Here is a 27,964-nt window from a genome sequence, read left to right on the forward strand (position 1 = left end):
AAGTTGGTTCCAAAAAAGTCGGACAATAGATAAGTTATTCCATCGTCGCCTATAACACAATTCACCCAATTTGATTCCACTGATCTCATAAAATCAATCAGACCCTCAATATGTCCCCAATTTTGACATTGTGGATTGTGGGGCGAAGCTCATTTCCGGGCGCTGCCCCAACGTAACCGCAGCCGCAGGGGACACAATCATAATTACCTATCTACAACATTTTCTCTAACAATTGACCTATATTACGTCGTTAGGAGTTTTCAATAATATTTTTAACGTGGAGCAAGATTTCCTTTATTGTTCATTGTTCATAATAACGAAATAACACGAACGAATTTATATATATTTTTACCCGACTAGCTGCGGGATTAAAAGAATTGGTAATGTTTGTAGAATCGTTGTTCTAGTGTGGCGAAACGCCACTTCTCAACAACATATTCGTATTATTTTTTTTTCTTTCTTAAAATAATATAATGAATTAGCGGATCCACACGATTTTACGTGTTTGGGTTAAAAATCCCGCTGAAAGTCTTTGACTTTTAGGGATAAAAAGTAGTTTATGTCTGACTCCGGAATACAAGCCAATCCAAGCAATGTCTATACCAAGATTTGTCAGTATTTCATCCACAGACCGTGAAAAAGTAATGGACAGATAGACATACACATTCGCATTTATAATAAGAAAGAAACAAATGTTTTACATTATATTATCTATTTTTCAATACACAAAGGAAGATACGTGATATGGAACAAATTGCAAAGGTTCACTTAGAGGCCGGAGGCTACGGTATGTTATCGAATATGTACACAGACGTGAATTTATTACGAGAATAACAAATAGGAAGTACATTCTATAGATAAATCGTTTCACTGAGATGGCTCGTGCGGGTTGTGGGAAGGTGTCAGTAACCCTTAACACCGAAGGAGCCCTCGGAGCGAAAACGAGAGCTGGACACTGACGCCCACCCATCCCGTCCGTCAGAAGAAGACTGGGGAGAAGAAGGAGACGTTATGCTCACCTTCTCCTGCCTTAGGAATTCAGTTTCTTACTAGGACGTCTCAGTCGCATCCGATACCCGGGATCCTGCCATGTCTCTTGCTGATACGGACTGTGACGTTGGGTTTTTAGTGGGTATCCCGTGGTGGTGCCAGCGAGTCCCACATACCCGCTTTTATGCGGAATGCGTAAGTGTATTTTCCCCAGGGAATAAAAAAGGGTAAAAGTGACCCTAGCGCACTCTCCAGTGCTTTCCATATTAAACGTAGTTTGGTATTCCAAAAATCAAAGAGTTCCCACGAGATGTTACATCGGCTAGTTTATGAAATAGATTCTTAATTAACCATCCTAACACTTGGTCTATATGTATGACTTCTGTGATATCTTGGTATGACAGCAGAATTTTCAATATAACTTCTCTATCACTTCCAGGTGAGCCCGCTTCGATCATCACTTACCACAAAGTGAGATTGCTGTCAAGGGCTAATAAGTGTGGGTTTCTATTTTCTAAACTTCTATTTTAGGCACTTTTATTTCAGGCGTCATCAGTTACAATCAGGTGAGATCGCAGTCAAACGCCAGAGGGAATAAAATACATCACTCCAATTCGTTATCGCAATTTTCCGAACATACGTCTGCCGTGAACTTCGGAATCTAATTCAGTATCCCGGACGGAGCTGTCCGTTTCCCTTCGTCCCTTGTGGGCCAAAGAGCAAGGAAACCTTTGAAGGGGAGGCAAGATACACAACGTTTCCCTCTATTAAAGAACTAGTCCATCAGGTCTTGTTGATGAACATTCGAAGCACGTCAATTAGTTTGAGGTGCAAGTTGCGGTCAAAGTTACGTTACATAAGTTACGTTAGCCTTAGATTTTGACCACAAATAAATAGTGCAAGATGCCATGATTATGGAAAAAGGTACATTTTGGTCTAAAATTAACAAATAGGTTCAGTACTTATTTTTTAACTTGTGTAACCAATGACATCACGTTTCCAGTGCCTTGCGGCGCCGTACCGCTGGAGATTTGAATATTGGGTGTCACAAGGGCACTGAATTGCCGCTTCAGCAATAAGTATGACGCTGCAAAGCACCACCCCTCCTCGCCTCTTCTCTCTGGTCCCAAATCCGTTGCGCATGTATTGATCACCGCAACGTGACGTGGTGCACGATTTCTATGTAGGATGATGCAGCGGCATCGCTCAGGCGCCGCACCGCCAACGCAAAGCATCGTGTGGCTTCACTCAGACGTGTAACTTGATGTATTGTACTCGAACATGGCCCGATTTTGTAGCTTTCGCGTGGAAATTAACGTCTACAAGTGAGCTTAAAATATTACTAGAGCCTTTATAGCTTGTACGACTATAAAATTTGGGATAAGTGCTTGCTTGGACTAATAAAATCGGTCTTGAGGGTAAACCTCGGGTTAACATTGGTTTTTTAGTCTAATAAATACTGGATTGGTTGCATTTACTTACATTTTAGTTAAAGTAAAAAGTAAGTGTATTAATAAACACACTTAGGTATGTATATGGTTTTTACTTTGTATGCTGTAGGTAGGTACCTATAGGTACTCTGAAATTACGAGAGAAATGAGATGAAACAATTTTTATTTATCTTTATACTACACGACGTCTGTGATTAGGTCCGCGTGCATCTGTGTTTTTAAAAATCTTGTGAGAACTATTTGATTTTCCGGAAAGTCAATTTTATCACCCTCCAGCAGCTCTTTAAAGTATATTATCCGCGCAAACAATCCCGTTGATTCGTTGTTCCGTTGTGGCGTGATTAATGGACAAATCAATAAACAGACACAGTTTCATATTTATAATATTAGTAGGGCTAGTCAGAATTTTTTCTATAATAACTTTTTTCACCCTAGAGAACTCGCCAAAATGTCTTTGCTCGCAAACGAACTGTCTCAAAATTGTTGTTAACTTTGACACAATAAACCCTATGTTGGAATCATCCCCTTGGGTACTCGGTCACGCAATCGCTTGTAGAACATCAATTAATAACTCGTCCACTGAATCCCGGGATCAGGTCTCAGGCGGCTGTCCGGGGCGGTCCCGAGTTGCCCCATTAGCGTAACTGAGCGGTGGAATATTCCAAGGGTTTTCATACAAAAGGGGTCATACCGGGAGCTTAACGCACCTGTCATTTTGAGAAAATTTATGATGGCGACGACTCCGCTAGAGTAGTAATAGGTATGCGCTGTTTTCTCAAAGTTGAAGATCCTGGTTTGATTCCGGGATATCAATTTACTAATAATATAATTAGGTATATCTTCCGGTGTCAATATTAAGACATAAATTATTTAACCACATTTTAACAGGATCCTTATGAATGCGATGACAGCTTGAAGGTGGTCGAAGAAGATACACCAAATAAAACTGTATGGTTCCATTTACCGAGTCTAGCAAAGAACTGGCCATTATTTTTGTATCAGTACTTTTATTGGCCGAAACTTTTTGATAGGAACTGACCCTTATTTTTCACATGAAATGTTTTTGTTTGGATATAATTACATCTTTTATGAAGTTATTGTACCTATTCATAAATCAGGGGATAGACAACATAGATAAAATGAATTAAGTTTCCTCCTCCGAAATACGACTCCATCCATAACCATTCATTTTAATTTATAAACAATTTGAAAATGTGATGTTTCCTGGGGAATCTATCATTCAATTTCACAGACAGCCTGGGCCCGACAATTTTTTTTTACTGCGGGCAAGAACAAATATTCAAATGACGGATAACCAAATACCCGTCCGAATAGTTGAAACAACAAAATGCCCGAGACAGTCGAGTCCTATCACTCAATAAATCATTTCTGTCCAATTCAATTTCGGGGTTAGTCGAATATCTACTTGGCCTTGAACCCAGGGTCGGGGCTGGGTACCCTGGGGTCCGGGCGGAGGAAATCATTTCTCTTTGTCCCTTGCGGCTCTGTTCTGGGCGGTTGGTGATCGAGCTGACGTCTCGAGGTCGACACGAATTTTATTTATCAGAGCTTAAGGGTTGTTATACACCTTATCGGATCGGCATATTCGATCCGGCAATTTTTACTGAGTAACAAAATCGGCCTGTAAGAGCAGTAGGTACCCTACCCTTACACCTCACCAAAGTTGGTACAAGAGCATCAAAACAATTTAGTGCTAAAATAAACCTTCAATAATTAAATCATATTTATTTTCTCAAATTCTGAGTAGGTACCTATTAATTAACAATAAGGTTAGACCCATTCACAATCTACTGCCACAGACAGTATGCAAAAATACACTGATTACTTAACTTTGAATTAAATTAAGGTAAATAGGAAAATATTCAAAGGACAATCGAAACTGATAAAATCAATATTACAGAGTAATCAAATGCAATTTTTAATAAAACAATGTAAAAACAACTTTACAAAGTCTCAATTCAATCGGAAAAATGATGTTCGAATATTATGTATAGGTAACGAAACAACATTCATTTTTACGAAATACTTAAGTCGAAAAATATTAACCGTTCAGGATTCTTTCACTTTATATAGGAAGGTTAAGGATCCACTCAAGGTGAAAGTACTAAAACCAAGAAATATTTTACCAAGAAAATGCTTTTTTGACGTTAATTCATTCATTCTATCACTAAACCTTACAAAATAATGCAATCATACTAGAGAGATTTTATAAAAGAGATTTAATTCAGAACAAGTCTACTAAATTAAACCACCTTTTATTAACGGTAATATTACCTTAACGGTTAAGTAATCTTAAGACAATGCCAGCCAAACGAAGTAAATGGCCTGAAATTCTGATCAAAGCATTCAGTAGCTCATGTTAATTGATATTCCGCAATTAACCGCTCAATTAAACGCGAAAGGTTAATTAGCGACCTATTTGGAAATTGAAACTTGAAAGAAGGTCCCGAACGCTTAACATTTTCTTTAATATGTATTTTGCATTTTCTTATTATAAACACTATCAAAGGAAAATCTGAGCAATGTAATGTTTTTGATGTTCTGTTTCTATGGGTTCAATTTTACTTTTAGGGTACGGTCACACCTGTGCGTCATGACTGCGGGATGCGGGACGCGTTGTGTGAGCGTCCACGACACAAGTCTATAATACTCTGTACGTGCAGGTAAAGCGGAATTCACATTACAATTAGTGGCACGAAATTAGTTTCACAACATTAATTTCATTATGAATTGCATTTGTAAACGTCTAATTTCGTAATGCATGCATTACGAAAAATTAATGTAAATTCCGCTTAATGGTGACGTACTGTATCATGGGAGGCGACCGCCTTACGGCTGACGTTTCTACTTCGCAGTTCCTTTGATCGCAGGTTTGGATGATGCTTTATTTTTCAGAGTAGGTATAAAAGGTGCGGACGTATGTTGAGCTCAACGCATTTTTATTTTGCGAAAACCCTTGTCATTATTGATTAATGGAAGGCGTCATTAGAGGCGTTATTAGATTACCTACTTGTTTTTGTATGCTGAATACTTGTTTTGTTTTAAATCCTTATCTTCTACTTTACACATAGACCGACATTTATAATTTCTTTTAGTTGATTGGTTGGTAGGTATTAATTGAATACAAACCAATCAACCTAAATTAAATTGAGCCAAGCTACATTTGTTTGGAGAGCACTTTTAATAGAGTCGTAAAAATCCCTACCATTTAATGAATGAGTGAATGAATGAATTGATTAATAAAAAGGGATTACAACTCTCAGCAATGAGAAATACGACTCACAGAGAGAAATTTGTTCTTTTAAATTTAAATCGAGTAAATCTTCATAACGAAAAAACTGGAATATTCAATGAAAAGAAATGAAATCCTCTCAAATATTGATATAACGTAGTATCGCGAAATATGTTTATCCAGTCAGATTCCATATTCCCCGGTCTAAAGCCGTCGTTGAAATTCATGCGGTGAGTTGTGTGCACGCCGCCTTAATCGTAAATCAATATAGAAAGTGGAAACATACGTGTCGATATACGAGGCGTGTGGAAACTGGAAGTGCCTACAAGAGATCTCCAGACAGAGAATCCAGGGGCTCCCTGCGACTCTTTTGATGTCGCCTGTCCACTTAATGGGGAGTCTTCCAACGCTGCGCTTTCCGGGTGCAAGGTCACAATTCTAGCACCTTAGGACCCCAAGGCTATCGGTTTTTCGAACTATGTGCCCTACCCTTTGCCACTTCAGCTTCGCTACTCGTTGAGCTTTGTCGGCTACTCTGGTTCTTCAATAGATCTCTTCATTTCTGTTTTGTCACGTAGAGTAACTCCAAGCATAGCTCTCTCGGTCGCCCGCTGAGTCCCCAATCTATGCTGAGCGATAAATAGATGACTGTACAGTCAGATGAGCGTAACCGTCTCGAATTTCTGACCGTATTTTTTGTCATAAAGATGTATTAGGGCAAAGAAAAACGCCGATTGTTAAGGATAGGGCTTCTGAGAGCCAATTTGTTACACGTCGAAGATTTAACGTTAAAAAATGTGTCAGGCATTGCTTCACTCAGATAACGATGGGATAAGTGAACTTAGGGAGATTTTTCACCCATTGTTGAAATTTTGAAACCCCTATTCGCATGCAATATTATAATTATGCAAAAGTGTGTTTGTTTGTTTGTTGGTTGTCGCAGCGGAGCAACGATCGACGTAACGATTTTTGCATTAGTATAGACTATAGAGACCTGCAGAGTGACGCAGGCTACTTTGTATTCTGGAAAAGCAAAGAGTTCCTACGGGATTTTTAAAAACCAAAATCCACGCGAAAGAAGTTGTGAGCATCACCTAGTAATACCATAAGCATAAAATAAGAGACACTCAAGTCGCATTGCAATGCATGCCATGAATATAAGCTTCTAAAAAAACGGCCAAGTGCGAATCGGATTCGCACATGAAGGGTTCCGTGGCATCGTACAAGAAATAAACACTTACAGCCGGCAAATTGTACCTATCTGCCCGTACTTTGTTGTGCTTTGTATGTTTTTTCTGTACTAATTTTGTGGTGTACAATAAAAATATATTCATTCATTCATTACCTTTTAATGGCAGCCATTTTGAATTTTTTATTTTTTTTTGTTTTTATAAATCCAATAAAAATACACTATGAAAATTTCAACTCTCTACCTATTACGGTTCATGAGATACAGCCTGCTGACAGACAGACGGACGGACGGACAGCGAAGGCTTAATAATACCGTAGCCCTTCGGCTACGGAGCCTTGGAAAAAGCAAGAAAATGTTCTGAAAAAGTAACAAAAGCTAAACCTTTCGACAAAAGCTGACCGACGTCCGTACTATAAAATTCACAGTTCAAATATCAGTTCTAGCCAAGTGGAAAACAAAGTTAGGTTCCTCACAAACTCAATTCCGTAGAAGTAATGCAAGATATATGAGCAGAATACAAAGTGAGTTTCTTCGTCACCTGTCAAACGACCTAGTTGACTGTAGTGTTGGGGGAAAACTTATACGAATACGCAAGTCTCAATCACACTAATATTATAAAGGCGAAGGTTTGTATGTGTGTGTGTATGTTTGTTACTCCTTCACGCAAAAACTACTGGACGGATTTGGCTGAAATTCGGAAAGGAGATAGATAATATCCTGGATTAGCACATAGGCTACTTTTCATCCCGGAAAACCAAAGAGTTCCCACGGGATTTCGAAAAACCTAAATCCACGCGGACGAAGTCGCGGGCGTCAGCTAGTTAATAATATATTTGATTTTTTTGGATCTTGCTCTCGGTATTTAAAATAGAAAATATCCGTTGAATTTATAGTGGGCTTCTTCCACCAAGATGAAATTGGATAGCATTAGCTTTTTACTTTACATAACCTATATTACATGCTATTATAAGTCGATTTATGTGATATTTAGGTGTGTGTGACTGTGTATTATGTGTAGAAGTTGCCTGAAATATAAATTTGGAACTAGTGTCACTATGTGCTTTGTGTGTGTCTGTGTGATATTTAAAAAAACTTTATGTTCATTAGCATTGAAAATGAAATAATCTACAAGTAGAAAAAACAATGCTATTTCTTGCGAATAAGTGTGTCTTCTCCCTGCCCTATTTGGACAGAGTCCAAGAATTGTGTTTGAGGAATACCCTAAGTTTTGTTTGGCGACGATCTTTATACTTATTGGTTCAGGTGTGTGAAATATACATTGGCTGTGAAAACAAACACTAGGGTAGTCCCCTTATGTTTCAGCTTGATTTATTGGGATGAAATTGCAAGGGTGTTATGAAAAGTAATAAAGGTAAATACAATTTGCCTTAGATTATATACAATATACATACTTTGGATTGATTGACAAAGATAAAAAAAATATTAATATTATTTTAGTGTTTCGATTAGATTAAATCCAAGATCCTAGCAAGTTAATATGGCTTTAAGTCTATCTTTGATGTAAATAGCAAGAGAAATTTTCTTTCAGTTAAAGATGCACAAAGATGAAACAGGATCACCACTGTTGCAATATTGTCGTACTTGATTTATCCAATAAAAAGCGTTCATAAACTCGTACATAAGCATTAGGCAACCCTAGACTGTTTGCTCTCAGCAAATTTTGTTTATTTCTTTATTTATTTGCGTTGGCTGTGAAAAGGAATGTGCGTAGATTTACTCTGAAGAATGCTTCATAGATTGTGGTTTGACTGGTTAAGATTAATTGGTTATAACTATTAGGTATAAAAATATCTATAGTATCCATTTAATTTATAGTTTACAGAAAAGTCAGCACAGTTAATTTATAGTACCTAATACACACTCAGCGGGCGATGGAAAGAGCTATGCTTGGGGATCCGTAGGAGAACCAGAGTAACCGGCATAGCTTAGCGGGTTGTGAAGCTGTGTGGTGTGTGGCAATTGTGGTTTCAAGGCGCTAGAATGGGGACCTCGTACCGGAAAGCTCAGCTTTGGAAGACCCTCCCACTAGGTGGACAGACGACATCAAATGAGTCGCAGGGAGCCGCTGGATTCAGGCGGCGCAAGACCGTGGCGTGTGGAAGTCCCTACGAGAGACAGGTTCAGCTGTGGAGGACATCTATCGGTTGACAATGATGATGATGATGACACATAAATACAGTTATAAGTCATGTGTCTAGCAGGAGGTGGCCACGATACTGTCTGGTGGTGTGATGACGTGATTTCTAATACTATTTCGAAGAAAATATAAAAAAAATTAGACTTTATACTTTGACGAATGATTTTATACGTCTTTGTTACCTGTTATCTGTCAAAGCCGCTATGATCCAAACTTCATAGTCGCTGATCGCTTCTTACCTTTGTTGGGGACAATGCGTAGGGATACTTTCAGCTTTTATAAAATAACGAAGGACTGGCTCTCACAGGTTCTTTCTATTAGTAATGTCAGAGACGTATGAATAAAAACTTACAGTAGGTAAGTATTACATTGTACTTCGATAACCTTTTATAGATATAATATAACCTTTAATCAGCTGCTCCTTAGTGGATAGCAAACTAACTATGGAGGTACCTACTTTAGAGAACCTTTCTATGCCAGCACGCACTAAGTGTGGCGCAATTTATAAGCAGCAGAGAGAATCAGAGTAATCCAGATAGCTCAACAGTTTGCGAAGCTGAAGTGGCAAAGGGCACATAGTTCGAAAAATCGACGAACGGTGGGGTCCCAAGGTGCTGGAATGGTGACCTCGCACTAGAAAACTCAGCGTTGGAAGAAACCCTCCCCCCTAAAAGGTTGACATATTAAGCCGTTGAGCTCGCAATTGGAGCAAAAACTAAGCCATTCTAGGTCTACTTAAAACTTGAAAGTAATTGGAGATATCATCTAGAACTTATTTCGAGAGAAGGTTTAAACCATTAATAAGATGGCGGTTTGCGTAAAATTGCAGCTATTGTAAATTTAAAAAAACAATACCTAACTTATTGCACTAAGGAATGCTGTTAGTTACTGTCAGGAAGGTAAAGCAATATGGAGTATTTAGGCAGTTTTACCGGAACACCACTTGTTCAATTAAGTGAAGTTTGAGGGAATGTGTAGAACCGATTACACCCTTCACGATGGTAAACATATCCTCACAAAGCACACATTTGGAGGAGGAAAGTCCTCATGGATACCGTCATGCCCGACTCCACAGGTATTGCGCAGTGACCTACGAACACCTCCTCTACTTTTCGATATCTGCGCTCACGGCTTCCCGGTATTACACGAAGCATTGCATCAGGAAGGCAGCTGTTTTTAGGGTGTGAGTCTTTGTCTCTCCCATTCATCGTCTTCTTGCGTTCTTAAGCACACACATAAACCCTATATCCCTTCACTTGGGCCACTCATCACTCGATCGCAATCGCCAATGTTAGCCTTGCTCTGCACAGAGAGCACGACATTATATCGAGATGTGACGAGCTTTCATTGAACCCTGATGTTCCGATGCAACTTTATTATCATTCTCTATTTTATGTAGGTACCTCGTGATATAACCGCTGTATGCCTTCACTTGGGGCACTCGATCGCGATCGCCAATGTTAGCCTTGCTCTTTGTGCAGACGACATTATATCGAGACGTGACGAGCTTTCATTGAACCCTAATGTTCCGATACTACTTTATTATGATTCTCTATTTTATGTAGGTACCTCGTGATATAACCGCTGTATGCCTTCACTTGGGCCACTCACCACTCGATCGCGATCGCCAATGTTAGCCTTGCTCTTTGTGCAGACGACATTATATCGAGACGTGACGAGCTTTCATTGAACCCTGATGTTCCGATGCAACTTTATAATCATTCTCTATTTTATGTAGGTAATTTCTGAATTGATGAAAAACTTTGTAATGGTCTTAATATTTTAATTCCATCATTATCATCAACCAGTAGACGCCCACTGCTCAACAATAGATCTCTTTTAGGGACTTTCATACGCTACGGTCTTGCGCCGCCTGAATCCAGCAGCTCCCTGTGGCTCATTTGATGTCGTCTGTCCTCCTAGTTAGAGGGTCTTCCAACGCTGAGCTTTCCCGTGCGAGGTCCCCTTTCTAGCACCTTGGAGCCACAATTGCCTCTTCAGCTTCACAACCGGCTAAGCTATGCCGGTTACTCTGGTTCTCCTACGGATCTCCAAGCATAGCTCTGTCCATCGCTCGCTGGGTGTAAATTCTTACTATAAATTAACTGTGCAGACTTTTCTGATATAGATATAGTGCTATAGATATTTTTATACCCCATCGTCATAGTCAATCAATCTTTACCAGTCAAGCCACAATCTATGAAGCATTCTTCAGAGTAAATCTACGCACATTCCTTTTCACAGCCAACACAAATAAATAAAGAAATAAACAAAATTTGCTGAGAGCATTTGATATTGTCCGCCCACCTATCTTCCAACACTGCGTTTTCCAGTGCAAGGGCACTGTTTCAGCACCCTGGGACTCTAACGCCTATCTTCAAACTATGTGTTCTGGCCGTTGCCACTTCGCAACCCGTTGGGATATGTCCGTTACTCTAGTTCTTCTACGGATTTCCTCATTTATGACCGCGTAAGTACTCACGGATATGGAATTCTTTGATTTTCCGCGATAAAAGTAGCCAATATTGATACCCGTGATGCAAGTTATCTCTGTACTAAAGATTTAGGTTTTTAAGAATCCCAAGGAAACTCTTTGATTTTTCGGAACAATAAAATTCCTGTCCCTAGGATGTTAGCTAACACTGTACAAAATTTAATCTTTATCGGTTAAGCGGATCGGCCATGAAAACGTAACAGACAGACACTTTCGTATTTATCGTAATTAATGTTTGGATTTTGGAAGTGGATTTGAATTGATTGAACATGCGTCTTGTGGCATGACGATGGGTGAATAAACACCTAGGTATGTTACGACTCATCATTCCGTTTTACCTACTTAAAACAAGAGGATTCTTAACAGTGGGATATTATTCTATATCGTTGTTTAAGAATTCAGCATAAGTGCAGAGACCAGATGCAGGTGTATCTTGATACCACTCCGCTTGCAAATTTTCAGCATAATTTAAGTGACTGTATAAGAAAAGCTTTTAGCAAAGTCGTACCGAGATAAGTATGTCTGTGTGTACATCTCGGCGTTCAAAGAGGTCTGTATTCTTCGTATTCTCAGAAGCGCGCTCATGTTGAAGCACGCTTGATTTCGTAGTTTTGCACTGTATTGTTAGTTCCAGTATTAAATTGTCGAGAAACGTGTAGGTACTAGACGCCGGTAAAGGGGCCTCGTGACAAGGTTCTGTAAGGCGTTGCCTTTTAAAAGAGTCTTTTCTTACGCGAGAAATTCGAGTGGTATAAACTCTTGAATTTACTACGGATTTACACTTTGAATCGAGCCTTTGATTTCTCCGGCTAAGGATTGAAACTTGTAAAGAATACCGAGTGAAGTTTGTAGTGGGTTTCTCTGACCAGGAATTTAGTATCTGTAGCCTTCGTAGCTTTAGTTAACAAAAGTATATCACCATAGCCAAACTAAAATAATGAAAAAAATTTGATCTACGAATAGCGATTGATATCTGTAGGTAAATATAAAAGGAAAGCTGACTGATTGACTGGCTGATCAACTAACGCACAGCATAAATTACTGGACGGATCGGGCTGAAATTTAGCATGCAGATAGCTTTTATGGCGTAGACATTCGCAAAGACAGGAATTTTGAAAAATAAATCCCTAAAGGGGTAAAAAATTCTGTAATGAAGTTTGTGTAGTCCACGTCGATGAAGTCGTGGGCACACGCTAGTTTAATACTACCTCTATACTTTGAGCTTTTTGTTCTGTACTTACAGCCTATAGGCACACAGACAGACACACTTTCGCATTCATGATATTAATGTGGATATCTTTGGGATCCATACGTTAGGTGTTTGTATAAGACTTGTGTTCTCACTAATGTAATAAACCCATAAATCAACGGGGAGAAGGGTCCAAACGCCTCATATTTCATCACACGTCCAATCTTTCTTCACACGTCCAAACAGAATTTATTTAGATCAAGGTATATTATTCTTCAAAGGAACTTCAGGCGAAATCAACGCGCGTTTATTTTCTTTGGCAATAGTAGTATATACTATGTGTTAAAGAGTTTGTGCTACGATACATGGAGTTAAGTAGTTTATTAACTATTTACGTTTTTAATTAATTAACTACCACATAAAAAAAAAAGAATATGAGCCAAGTTTATTATGCTTACTAATATTCGCCTTTACTCTCTACCTAAGCGTAAAGCATGTGCCTGTTGTTGTAGGCACGACAATAGGTAGGTAGGTAGTTACGTAGACAGGTAGGTAGGTGCAACGGGATTGAACCGGCAACCTTTCGGATTTCATTCCGCTCCTTTAACCGTTGAGCTATCGAGGCTAATAACATTAACACGTGAGTAAGCATGAGAAACGAAACGAAGCACGAAAAAACGATTCGCTAGGTGTTGTATTCACTCATTTATTCATATGTTTGATTGAGTGGGCTACTTAGCTTACGGGTCGGCTTAGGTTGATAGATAATAATTTCTCTCCAAAAAATTATAAAACACCTAAAAAGTTTTACGTACATTGCAGTTTATGAGTACGAACATTGAAGTAAATCCAACTTCATTTTCCATTAAGAGGGGTCTCTCCGTCACTCGATCCATACAAACGTAGTTCGTCTCTCATTGTAATACTAACCAATCATACTCAATGGAATTTTGTAGAAACGTTCCGGAAACTAACATCTATGCCTGTGGTTTTCCAGATTTCCGTTAAAATATTCGGTTTCAAAGTTACGCGGTCTTAAAAATACTCTCTCACATACAAATCTTTGAGCCCCCGTAATTTTAAAACTACATATTTTTAGAAAAATCTAAAACACCACAGGCACAGATATTAGTTTTTAGAATATGTCTGTAAAATTTCATGGCCTTTGGTTGCTTAGTATTCAAATGAAATTGGCTACGATTGTATGGAGTAAGTGACGGAGAGAGCCCTGTTAAGTCCACTGAAGCAAGCTTTGGAGCCGAGTTGAACAATGAAAATGTTATACTATAACAATATCTAGGATATAGAAGGGTCATGGGCAATTTAGCTAAAGAATAAAGGTGAAATTGAACATTAGATGGGATAACGCGTGGTTGTAACCAAGCTAAAGTCTGGGTCACACTGGGTTAGTTGAATATATTTTACAACCTTACAAAATCCCTGATATTAAAAATCATAGAAATTGGTTAAAGTCCTCAGAGCGAGGTGTTTTTGTGTTGTGTTACTGTGTATTTTTACCGAGTAATGTAAAATCCAAATCAAGGAAAAATTGCTACTAAACTTGTTGTACAAGTAGGTATGTATATGATGTAAAATGTCCACGCAGACGCAATTGCCAGTATCATCTAAATAATTACATAAAAGGAAAAGCTGACTGATGACTGATATATCAAAGCACAGCTCAAACTACTGGACGGATCGAACTGAAATTTGGCATGCAGATGCCTGATGGAGTCAAATAGGGGTTTGAAATTTGTGTAGTCCAAGCGGAGGAAGTCGCGGGCATAAGCTACTGTAATTATAAGACTTCAGCCTTAAGTATACCTTTTTAATGATTTTTAAACAAAAATATATATCTAGGTAGATATCTTTTTTAGAGATGAGTGCTTCCCTGACCACTTTTTTTTCTTTTTCTCTTCATTGTCACAACTTTCTGGGACAAATAAATAAAAAACAAAAAACAATAATTTGTGAGCGAAGTGTACACCCAACCTAACGTGTCCAGGGTAAATGCCCGTCATTTTTCAGCGAGTCGCAGACAAATGCGATCGAAACGTGATGACCCGTGCCGAACATGGCGAATGAGATTTTTGGCAACTTTTCACGTGTAATGCGTCTGAGCTGCGAAAACTATTACGCTTACTACCGTCAGTTATGGGCCATTTTTAAAAGTATAAAAATGTATTCAGAAGCTAATCTCAGTCTAAACCTAAATATCCTACCTATATATAATAAAATAATAATAATAATAATTTATTGATACTTATACATACATGGGTTACATAGCAAGATTGAGATTCCTTCCTTCTGCAATAGGAAATACCTGTATTGGAGAAGGTAGGAGTACAAAGTTTAAAGTTTTCTTAATTAATTTCTAATATTCAAACCTACGCTATTTGCGCACTGAATTGCACGATTGAATGTACTCATTAGATAATATAAACAACTGCAACTTATTTTTGCTTATAAGTTGATAGCCAATGTTAGTCAAGTTGTGATGCAGTCTAAGATGGAAGCGGGCTAATTCGAAGGGATGTTTATATATAGGCAGTTTTATTAAACTTATACCCCTTTACGATTTCCATAATTCATCATACTGGAACCAGCGATATACCCATTCACTTTTGACGATTTAATAGTGTACAAATATAAATTAAAAATTTATAACAACCCCGTCAAGTGAAGGTTACGGTAATATAATAACTAGATAACTTTCAAACGGCTGAACCGATTTTCTTGGATTATAACAAAGAAATTAAAATCGGTTCATAAGTTTGGGAGCTACGATGCCACAGACAGGTACACAGATACACAGATACACACGTCAAACTAATAACACCCCTCTTTTTTGGGTTGGAGGTTAAAAAGCTAATTTAATTAAAAAATATTAAGCTATTCTATTCTATTCTATTATTGTTTGGATTAGTATTTCTATAAGTACTTACATTAAATTATTTAACGCTTTCAAAAAACATTTTACACTTAACGAACTAAAGATAAAAATAAAAACGACGACGCTTTGGAAATAAAGTTAGAATAAAATAACAGAGCTCCAAGTGCAAGTTTTTCATTAAATTAAATTGTTCGCTTTAGGTGGCGTTAACTTTTCTATTTGCAGCAAAGCTATAAAGTGCATAGCTTATGTCTGCTAGGGTCCAGACTCCAGAGGCGCTGTTCGTTAACAAAGAGCTGGAAAATTATTTTATCAATAAAATATAAGTACTATATCTTACTACACTTTACTAACCTGCTAATGACCCCGCGGTAATATTTTAGTTATTAAAAATCTCTTTAATTTTTCGAAATAAAACATAGCCATGTCACTTTCCAGGTCTTTAACTATAACCACAAGTGTATTCGTACGTCTATCCGTTGCCCCGTTGCGACGTGATTGAAATACAAACCAATAAGCCAGCAAACAAATAAATGCATCTCCGGGATGCAAGCTATTTCTGATTCAAATGTATGGGTTGGCCGCGAAAAGGTGACAGACGGACACACTTTCGCATTTATATTATTGGTGTGGATTGCCAAGAGGATTTAGAGCGATTTACCATTGGTTCCCTACACTAGGTTGTAGGTATAGTACGCGACAGGTTGAGATGGCTATGTCGGGATATGAGCCGGGGGGATGTCCCGCACACCGGCACGTCACTCGCACTCACCCGCAGCGGGTTAGCGCGTGAGCTGTCTGTCCCCACCCCGGTTGCCATCTCAACCTACTAGCGCACTATACCTCTGTCATTATAATGAACGACTCAACGTGACATAGTCAACCACAGTAGGACAAGTGTAAATTAAAAATTTATAACACCCCCGACAAGTGAAGGTAACTAGAAAAGAGCTGATAACTTTTAAACGGCTGAACCGATTTTCTTGGATTGTATCTAAGAACACTCTCGACCAAGCCACCTTTCAAACAAAAAAAAACTAAATTAAAATCGGTTCATTAGTTTAGGAGCTACGATGCCACAGACAAATACGCAGATACACACGGCAAACTTATAACACCCCTCTTTTTGGTACGAGGGTTAAAAATCGCATGAATAGGTATGAATACAACACGGTGACTAAATACCTAAGCATAGCTCACCTTTGGATGATCTCTAACAGGTACTACGACTCGCACGCACACCTTGACAGGCTTGTCTCGTGTGATGTCCAGCATCCTCCTCTCACCGCGCCATTCACCTGTAGACAATAGACGAAAAAAATTATCCTTGTTCGGTACGAACGAAAGGTGGAACAAGATTGTTACTCGGTGGAAAGGGCTGCACTTTGAACATCATAAAATTCAAAATTAAAAATATTTTTATTCAATTAGACTTTTACAAGTTCTTTTGAATCGTCAAGAGCATCTACCACTGATTCGGAAAGCCTTTCCCTATCGAGAAGAACCAGCAAGAAACTCGGCGATTGCTCTTTTCAAAGATCTAACATCGCTGCTAACACTAGACAGATATCATCGTGGCGATTGACGCTTACGCGCCTGTTGACATCTTCGAGCGTGGTTTAACAGGGCTCTCTCCGTCACTCGTTTCCACTCGTTTCATACAATCGTAGTTCCAATTTCATTTGAATGTTAAGCAACCCATGTCCAGTCCATGAAATTTTGCAGACATATTCTAGAAACTAATATCTGTGTCCGTGGTGTTTTAGATTTTTATAAAAATATGTAGTTTTAAAATTACAGGGGCTCAAAGATTTGTATGAAAATTTTAAGACCGCGTAACTTTGAAACCGAATATTTTAACAGAAATCTGGAAAACCACAGACATAGATATTAGTTTCTAAAATATATGTGCAAAATTTCATGGACTTTGGTTACTTGATATTCAAATGAAATTGGAACTACGATTATATGAAACGAGTGGAAACGAGTGACGGAGAGAGCCCTCTTAAAATATATGGCGGCCAAAACATATGGGTTGTTCCTCAATTAAACCATTCTAATGCATCATGACTGCCCACACACTTTTTAACGCCATCCGATGCAGAAAAAAAAACAATTTAAATCAAAATAACCTATAGAAATCCGGACAAATTTCTAAACGCGCGATTTTTACGGATTTTCACAAACGCCATATTTAATCCGCGTCTGACAGCTGTCATTTTTCCCGCCCACTGCGACCTTTGGCTTGTATTATTTTTCATATTTTTTTAGCGATTTGCTCGATCGCCGTCAAATCTGAAATATAGGAGTCGTGATCGTGAGTGTTCTATGAATTATTCAAGCGTTTTCGCTCTTGTTTACGTAACCTACTCATAACTTGAGTAATGACTAATGAATTAATTACTTAGTTCATAGAGTTCATATTATTAGAGTGAATTATGACATTGATCTCATTAGTCGAGTAGATTTATGATTTTAATGTGCTCATGCGTTGATAAAATTTAACAACATTACATTATTATAAAGTAACATTAAGTAGTTTATTTGATGAGTAGTCACGAAATCTTATTTCATACTAGAAGATGCCCGCGGCTTCGCCCGCGTGGATTACGGTTTTTTTAATCTCGTAGGAACTCTTTGATTTTCTGGGATAAAAAGTAGCCTATGTCGTAATCCAGGATATTATCTATCTCCATTCCAAATTTCAGCCAAATCCATTCAGTAGTTATTGCGTGAAAGAGTAACAAACATACACACACACACACACACACACACATACAAACTTTCGCCTTTATAATACTAGTGTGACTAGTGTGACTAGTGTGATAGTGTGATGTGATTTGATCTCATTTCACACCATGCTAGAGGATGCCAGCGACTTATCGACAATGTTCTGCCAGTATTCTAACTGTCTGTGTGAAGTCTGCGAATCTACACTTGACCATCGTCTTCTTGACTAGGGTCTAAAACCCTTCTCATTTTGAGAGTGACCCGTTCTCAGTAATGACGGGGCGAAGAGTTGAAATGATGATGACAATGTTGACAGCTATTGCGATTATCGCAAAGTGATAACCTTTCAACGTGTTAAACGCAAGAATAGAATTTCTCATTAGACACTCTTGCGGGCCATTTCACACCATAAATGACCATTACCTCTTCAATATCACGCTCTACCTCGTCCTCAGATCACTAGCTATCAGTAATCAACCCGCATAATAGCATCTATAGATATGCCAACTTCATGCCAACTTCTGACTCCAACTGTGTTCGGCAGTCGTTTACTAAACCCATATGTCTTTAGCGTAGACCGCTTGATAAAATATTTGGTACTAGCGACCCGCCTCGGCTTAGTACGGGACTATTGCAATTTCCGTAAGGATCTCTATTTTTTGTCGAAAATAAAATATTGCCGATATTACTCAGGAATAATGAAGCTTTTCACTGGTAAAAAAAAATTCAAAATCGCTTCAGTAGTTTCAGAGATTACCTCCTGCAAACAAACTTACAAATTTTACCTCTTCATAATATTACTATAGATGTAGGACTGTAATTTATAGTCTATTATTCCTCCGTAGCGCCTAAACTACTGAGCCAATTTTGATGAATGAGATTATTATGGTCTGAGTGACATAGGCTACATTTTATACGAAAAAATCGACTTGACGGATGTTACATCCAAAAAAGTGGGGTATCCAAATGTTTTTCTATTGTATCGATTGTGATATGAAATGAAAGAGAGAACAATTCTGAATTCATAAAAATAAATATAGTACGATATTAAAATACACCAAGAGACGGAAAAACAATTTTATTTTATTTTATTGAAAATTTTGTTATATCTATCGCTATCTATCAGAAGTTCGCGGATGTGGTTTTAGTGCTGTTTAACTTCATCTTGTATTCAACATTTCTATCATCGATATGCTGGTATATGTGTGGATGCTTAAAAGCACGCTCCATCTGGCTTTCGGGTCATTAGCTATCAGCAATCTACCCCCATGTGGTTAAATGCTATGTTCGTTAGCATAAGCGTTCCTAACATCCAAGTTGGGCAGTTACAATCTAGTTGTTTTAGGGTGTTATTTGTTTAGGATCTTCGTACTACCCTGAATGTAGTTGTCCCTTTGAAATAAGCGTCTTATCATACAAAATGGCTTATTGTTCTTAGTTATAGTTTAAGTCTCAATAGCTCAACGGTTATAGGAGCGGACTGACTTTCGAAAGGTCGGCGGGTCAAACCCCACCACCACTATTGTCTTACCCACTCCTAGCACAAGCTTAACGCTTAGTTGGAGGGGAAAGGGTTAGTCATGATTAAAAATGGCTAATATTCTTTTAAAAAAATAGTGCCTATGTAATAATATAGACAAGGTAGATTGTCCAAATGAACGAATGAATATACTTTTATCGTATACCACAAAATATACAGAAAATATATAGTTCAGAAAAACACATACAAAGCACAACAAAATATAGGCAGGTAGGTAGTACAATTTGGCGGCCTTAGCGCTACCTAGCGATCACTTCCAGACAACCAAAATGGTGCAAAGGACATAGCTATAGATATTAGAGGTAGGTGGTGCAAGTATATACATTAATGTACTTATAGTGGTTAGGAGAGAGAGCCAGCGTGAGCCAGACCTTCGTTATTTTATAAAAGCTGAAAGTTTCTTTGCGTACCCCAACACAGGGAGGAACGATCAGTGACTATGAAGTTTGGAGCCTACTGTTGTCTCCCAAAGCCATGGAGGCTTTGGGAGACAACAGTAGGCTATAATAACAGTAGTTACCTACTAAAGGCGTAAAAAAAGCTTATACCAAAGTATAAAGCCTAATTTTTTTAATATTTTCTTCGGAATAGTATTAGAAATTACGTCATGCATTGCCAGATACTTAGTCGTGGCCATCCCCTCTTAACCACTATAGGCAATCACGGCAAGGCTCTCTACAATATAGGTTAGGTTATACCCTTTAACAGGTAGGTACATACACTGAATCGAAATTGAGTTATAAACTATTTAACGATACACTACACGTACGAAATTGGGTAAATCTTATCTTCGAAGCCTACAAAGAGACAATGGATGCGATACCTATTGGCAATGTACGGAATCAAATATTCGAAAACAGAATAATTTATAATCTTCGGGCACGACTGCGGGTTAGTCCCAATTCTTGGCGAAATTGTTTATTATAATTTATCTTCCCTAACTGATTTTGGGCTGATTTTTCAATCGTATACTTAGAATAACTTTTACCTGAGGAAAATAATTTTACGTTTGGACAGATTTTCTATAAAAGAACAGCTGTCAAAATCTCAAATGTATTCCTCAAACAAAAGTTATTTGACAAAAATCGCAAAATTGCCCCTTAAATGTAAAATAAAACGGTCAAGTGCGAGTTCTACTCCGCACCATAGTACAAGAAATCTTAAACCAGTATAGTAAAAATTTGCAAGTTAATGAGGGACAGCGCCATTTTGCTGTTAAATCTTACTTATTACTTAAACTAACTAAATACCTAAATCTCCCACGGGTATCATAGGTTTAATTTTTTTTTTATCTACACCTCATTGCTCCTATCTTAACCTCTGCTTGCCGCGATGTTATAGATATTGTCTAGTTAGTCTAATAAGGTAATACAACTTGTGGAAAGCCGTGGCCAGTTATTTAGTTTATGGTACGGTTAAAGAGAAAGATCAGTATTCAAATGCCCTAAATTATTCTGTTCAAGATATACGAGTATCTGGGAACAATATCATTGTTTCATTGTGAATTGCCTCTTTGATTGCTCCAGAGATAGCATTCACCCAATTTCCCATTTGTTGTTGAATAGTTTAGGTCTTTGTCTATAGAATAACTGCTTTAACTATTTAGTTCGATTTAAATCGTCTGTATTAGCTGCAAAAAACAAAATATATAAAGATTTTAACCTTTCTCTAGCTTAGATGGTTGTTCGAACACAATAATGTTTATTTAGAGATCCTGTTGAGTTTTGGCAAACATAGTACAAACACGTAGATGCCCGACAACCAAGCTATGTGTAATACAGAAAAAACACAAAGCCCTTCGTGCGGATTAACTAAAACCGACGGCTCATACCCACTTCTCCGAACGTAGACGCTTAAACAATTCAAAGAGAATAAAGCTTGAATAAACTCACTATATTTGCACCTCAATAAGCCCGAAGCTAGAGCTTTTCGCTACTTTTTTCAGAATTTAGAATTCCAATTTTAATTTCAAAATGATTTGCAGCCAAAGACGTCAACATTATATTTTAACAAGCTTCGTTACGGACGCTCTAGAAATTATTTCAAAAAATCATGTCAAGAATCCACCTTGCCTTGAGTCGACTTCAACAAGCCACTCGTTCGCTCCTGCATTTTTTACAAATTTATTCGTGATGAATATTTCACTTTAGCCATTGAGGCGTCAAGACTCAAGACGCTATGCAAATAAGGGCCTCTGAAATTCTCGGGACAGAGCGTTGTTATATTACTAGAGTAGCATTAATTTCCAAAAAAAGACTCACCCTGTCTGCTTTTTATGATTCAGTAATATATTGGCGCTGGATTTGCTTTTACCCTGTCTATTTATTTTTTGGATTGTTTTTGTCAAAAAAATAAAATGTTTTTTGCAAAGTAATAAATGGCAACGTTATAAACATTTTCTTCCATCTCATCAAGTTTCTTTCAGCAATATCGCCTTATCTACTCGTATATTTAAACATAAAATTTAGAAAAACTGATTGACTGACATATCAAAATGAAGCTTACTTGCAGAGAATAGCAAAGCAAAACGACGCTTGGTCTAAAAAGTTGAGATTTGGCATGTAGTTTCCAATCGGGAATAGTGTCACAATCTATCAGTGGAAAAAATCAGAATCGGATCATTAGTTCCGGAGATATTTCTTTACATAATATAAATATACATAATTGACCTCTTTATAATATTAAGTATAGTGTAGATTACATTACTAGTATAAGCGGGGGCGTTTTTTTGACGCCTAAACTCTGAGGTTTGCAACTCTATGGTCGAGCTCAAACGGCCGGAGTATCAAAATTGTATATCTAAATTTCTTTGAGTGCGCCAACTGCTTATTCTTTATGTGTAGCAGAAAACATTCTGCAATATTGCGCACGGTTGAAATGAAAATTCTAGTAGCATAGCACTATGTGTGCCAGCGATAAAGCAAAGTTGCATTTTGAAACATAAATAATTTGCTCCGTCAAAATGCTAACTTCACCCACGAAATGAAATAATTTCTCACTTTTGGACGGCATTTTTTCAGCAGACCTAGTTATAGCCAGCTATGACAATTCTGCCACTGTTTAAAAGCATGTTCTACTGAGAAAACAAGGAACTGCAAGAAACTCGGCAGTTACTCTTTTTAAAAGGACAAGTTTCTGATACGACCTGCTAAGGTCTGGAATGTCCTTCCGGCTTCCATGTTTCCTGCCACTAATCCTCTAGGCAAGCGTGCTCCAACCTTCTTTTTTTTATCGCTGAGAAATGTGTTTACGCATCCCCCCCAAAAGTCAGCCCAGGCGGCCAGCCAGTCAGCCAGCCAGCCAGCCAGCCAGCCAGCCAGTCAGCCAGCTAGCCAGCCAGCCAGCCAGCTGTAGAGGGATGGTAAGTGGGATCCTCCGGCCGAGAGGCGGCAGGAATACCTACTTAAACCCAGCGGCGCTCCTGCGCGTAGCTTGGCGACTGAATCGTGCAATCAACCGCGAAAATACAAAATTTCCTTCTTCAACCTCCAAGCGTTGCGTTTATATCACTAGTCACAACCCACACTCTTAAAATATACCAAAGCGTTTTGACTGTTTATTGGGTTGTCTTTCAATGACTCATCAAGAAGGTAGGTACTTAAACCTAAGTGGTTTGAAATTCGGTGTGTCAAAAACAGACTTCCCAAACATTCCATATTTGATAATTAAAAAAGAGGAAAAAACACACTGCAACAAAGCAACGGATCGACGTGGTTTTTACATGGATGAAGCGAAAATCCTGGAAAGTAGCGTCCTATCTGGTAGTCCTACATACATAAAATCCAGAGCACAGAGCCGGGCCAAGTTCGCAAATCCCTAATAGAGAAGTTTCAGTCAGAATTTCCAGAGCGGGTCAAGTTAGGTCCGCTGCGAAAGTAAATTTGCTCAACAGCACTCGAAGCCGGGAGATCGACCAAAACGTGCGGCGCTGCCAACTCAAACAGACGATACCGCGAGTGGGGGCCGTTTGCTTTGTCTTTGGCGCAAGGTATAGGAGCTATCATGGGTACAATTTGTATACCACTAGTCAATATCAATAATATTATATTTTTATAACATTATTATTAAAACATTAAACGCATCGAGGGAACTCTAGATCTCATGTACTATCTAAGAATGTATTTGAACCCGTATATTCAATGTACTCTGTGATGCAGATATACTCTAAAGAAAGTCTACTCTAAGGTTGAAATCTATTGCGCACTTTGCTTAGACTTAAGTTTCAGTTAAAACGAGACTTTATGCCAGTGGTATATTGCTATCTCGTTTTGACAGTGCCAAGTCAAAGTACGCTCTATAGATCTCCGCCTAAATGCCTCAGAGAAAACACGCTATAGTCTAGATCAGGGTTTCCCAACTGGTAGTACGCGGACCACCAGGGGTCCGCAGGTACTAATTTAAGGTCCGCGAATCTTAGTTGTAAAATCACTTTACTATTCCCGTTAAGTGTGTTTGTTGTTGGCTTGTGATCACGTCGCAACGAAGCCACGAATTGACGTGTTTTTTTGCATGAGTATAGTTAAAGACATGGAGAGTGATATAGGCTACTTTTTAACCCGGCAAATCAAAGAGTTTCCAAAGATTTTTTAATACCTAAATCCACTATAACCGTTATAATATATTAGTAACCTTATTTTTGAAGTTGGTTGATGAAACAGTGGCGGTCGCCGGAGTAAATGAGTCTCTTTGAATGCACCTGCTGAATGCCAGGAGTTCCAAGCTCTGGAGTGTGAAAATTTAATAAACTCACTTCAAGGATATATTTTTCGTGGAATGGTGGAATTTTGTAGTTTTACGCTGACTTTTATGAGCTCTGTGTTCATTACTGTATTGTAGAAAATTGCTTATGAAATTTTCACTTCGACTTCATTTGACGTGAATTTTGGTTTGCTGCGGATGATGGTGTCCTGGCTTCTATTACCGTTGGGGCAAAATAGTCAAGTGCCTATCGGGTCTTTCTATCAAGAAATTTTTTGTACTAACATAGGAATTTGACAGTGTTTCAGCCCCGTACTTTGGAGAACACTTATAGTCGTCGGTCCTGTGCCGGTCGTGTCGGGTTGCCGTCCCATCGGTGTTAGATATTGTTTGTGTATTGTAATATCTCCCGTGAAAATAGCTATTCTCTGTGGTGTTGGGTCACCATGGCCAAAATTCAGTCGGGAAGGCATTACATCTGATTATGCCGCCATTAGTGCCGTGCCGAGCTAATCATGTGTATAGCAATCTTTAGCTCTAAAACACAATACCTATAGTCTACATGCTAAAACTAATCTCCTGTAAGGTTTAATGAAAGGTTTAATTAACAACATCACCGTATATCTTGAACTGGTGTATCTAAACGTTAAGTGTGATCTCACTCACCCCATTTCACCCCGACACTACACGTCATTAGGTGGCCCATATATCACTTGTAATGACAGCTGTAATCAAGTACAAGCGTCGACACTATTTAGAGTAGATCGACGCTATCGTTCTGTACAACTTGGTTGTCTGTCAAGAAAACCTATAGGACCTAGAATCATGAGGCAGGTAGCTATTTTGTGGTTACATCAAAAAAAAAAAAAATTTTGACAATAAATCACATGAAGTGTTAGGTACGTTATCTTTTACGATACCCTTACGTACGGTGACGATACGGAACCCTTCGTGAGCAAGTCAGACTCGCGCTTGACCGGTTTTTGCTAACTCGAGAACAGATGACACTTGATTGGATATCAAAAGTTCGGTACAGTTTAGTTTAGTTGAAACAGTCGGAGTTCACAATTCGGTTTCGAGCAGCGCTAACTGGCACAAACTAGTTACAACTAGTAGCTGATGCAGGCACTTTAAGTCCACCTGGATTTCAAACTTTAGTTACATTGAAAATTAAATACTACGAACAACTACGGAATAGAATTATTCATTCAAGCAAACTGCATTAAGTGTTTGTATAAATATCATAGACCTCCGCCTTCATCATTTCTTGATCTTGATTTTGGAGGGTTGCAGCTGAAAATCAGCGTTGTTTTGTATTTGCGTGCATTAGATAATAAATTGACGCATGAACATCTAATGATTGATGATGATACATTTTGACTGTCAATAGTTGTAGGATTTGTAAGATAATTAATTATTATCGTAATGAATTACGTAAACTTCAAATTAAACTACGAGAGTCTTCGACCTTAAGCTTCAGAGTTCATACCTATACATGTTTCAAATCTCAACCCTTCACAGCATTATATCAATTTGTTACGAGCAAATAACTTTGCGGCGCGTCAATCTGACGTATATAACTTCAAAGCCTCCCAAAGTTTAACTTAACCCGCTACCCGCCGCCCGTACGTGCCTCCAAGTTCAAACATGGCGAACTTACCCGCCAACTAATTTTATATTCAAACAAACCCGTATCGGTCAGTTTGGTTAATCTGACAACAAGTCAACGGGGACCTCTTTATGACTGAGAAAGGGTTGAGGTTTGAGGGAGCAAGCCGCCTTTATTTATATAATTAGCTTATGCCCGCAGCTTCGTCCGCGTGGACCATACACATTTCAAATTCCTATTTTACCCCGTTACGGGTTGAACTTTCAAGCTTCCTTTGTGGATGTCTACATCGTAATAACTATCTGCATGCCAACTTTCAGCCCGATCCGCTCTGTAGTTTGAGCTGTGGAATCGACAGATCAGTTAGTCAGTCAGGCACCTTTTCCTTTATATGTTTAGACACCTTTTATATGTTTAGACAATCCCGTATCGGTTAGTTTGGTAATCTGAAAAAAAGTCAACGGGGACCTCTTTAAAGGACTGAGAAAGGGTTGAGGGCTTGAACGAGCATGCCGCCTTTATTAATACAATTTAATTTGTTAGAAATGATTAGATACATGATTTTTAGCGGTTTTTCCCATACATGGTAGATTGGTAACTATTGAAGAAATAAAAGATTAGTAGATAATATAGATGACAGATCACGAACAAAATGTCATCGCTCAAGTAGCCAAGTTTGGACACATTGTTGGTAACCTACCTCGTCTCACCGATTTTTTTGATTTTCTGGCATAAAAGAAGTTCATGGGTGTCTTGGGGATGCAAACTATGCCTGTCAAAATTGAACAAGCGGATAGACCGTGAAAGGTACCACACAGACAGACGGACCCACTTTAGCGTTTGTAACGTTAATATGAATAATGGAAATATGGTTTAAACAGGTAGGTGTGTCATGAAATATGAAGACTTTAATACATTGGCCAGATATTTCAGATGATACGGGAGTATTCGGAGCGAAATGAAATGTGAATGCATCGCTGATTCGCGCGATGTAAAACTTATAATGAAAATATGAATTTAAATGAAAACCCACTGAAAGATCGGGGCGGATATCCGTGTAGGTAGTTTCTGAAAAATATTTAAATTAAAGAGGAATAAGTACAGCTCAATAATATTATGTACGATTTGAGTGACACTTTTTGAAATGAAGAAAAATTGCAAAGGGAGAGGAATTAAAACAGGTTTTTAATAAGAGAGGTTCTAAGCTGTAACCTTAGTTTAAGCTTACTAATGGCAGTTTGAAAGGAACTGTTAAAAAAAATATATAAATTTTTGTTGTTATTTATTACCTATTATTTTTATATTTATTGATTCGCTCCAGCAATACACGGCGCTGCAATTGCTTGTATACAGTATGACATATTATTGTAAATTGTACATTTGAAAAGAGCAACCGCCGAGTTTCTTGCTGGTTCTTCTCGGTAGGAACAGCATTCCGAACCAGTGGTAGATTATTTTGACGATTCAAAAGCACTTGTAAAAGTTTAATTGAATAAAAATAATTTGAATTTGAATTTGAATTTGAAAATAAAAAAAGTGGTTTTAGCCCAGTGGTCAAAAGGCTGGTCTTCCCGTCGTGAGACCCGAGGTTCCCGGGCACGCATCTTTTACTTTTCGGAGTTATGTGTGTTTTGAGCAATTAAATATTTCTTGCTTTAACGGTGGAGGAAAATATCGTGAGGAAACCTGCATGTCTGAGAGTTCTACGTAAGTTTCACCAAGGTGCGTGAAGTCTGTCAATCCACAATCACCCAGTGTGGTCAACTA

At 38.3% G+C, this 27,964-nt stretch overlaps 1 protein-coding gene across 4 annotated transcripts in view; it reads right to left on the reverse strand.

The window, feature by feature from the left end:
• LOC123865734 (KH domain-containing, RNA-binding, signal transduction-associated protein 2-like) overlaps positions 1-27,964 on the reverse strand; it is a 257,457-nt gene that overhangs the window by 31,621 nt on the left and 197,872 nt on the right. For all 4 annotated transcript variants that reach the window (XM_045906953.1, XM_045906951.1, XM_045906954.1 and 1 more), the window contains exon 3: positions 16,821-16,918. In XM_045906953.1, the coding sequence (XP_045762909.1) occupies positions 16,821-16,918 (98 nt within the window). The remainder of the gene's footprint in view (positions 1-16,820; positions 16,919-27,964) is intronic.

This window comes from Maniola jurtina, chromosome 5 (assembly GCF_905333055.1).
Source record: "Maniola jurtina chromosome 5, ilManJurt1.1, whole genome shotgun sequence".
NCBI classification, from domain to species: domain Eukaryota; kingdom Metazoa; phylum Arthropoda; class Insecta; order Lepidoptera; family Nymphalidae; genus Maniola; species Maniola jurtina.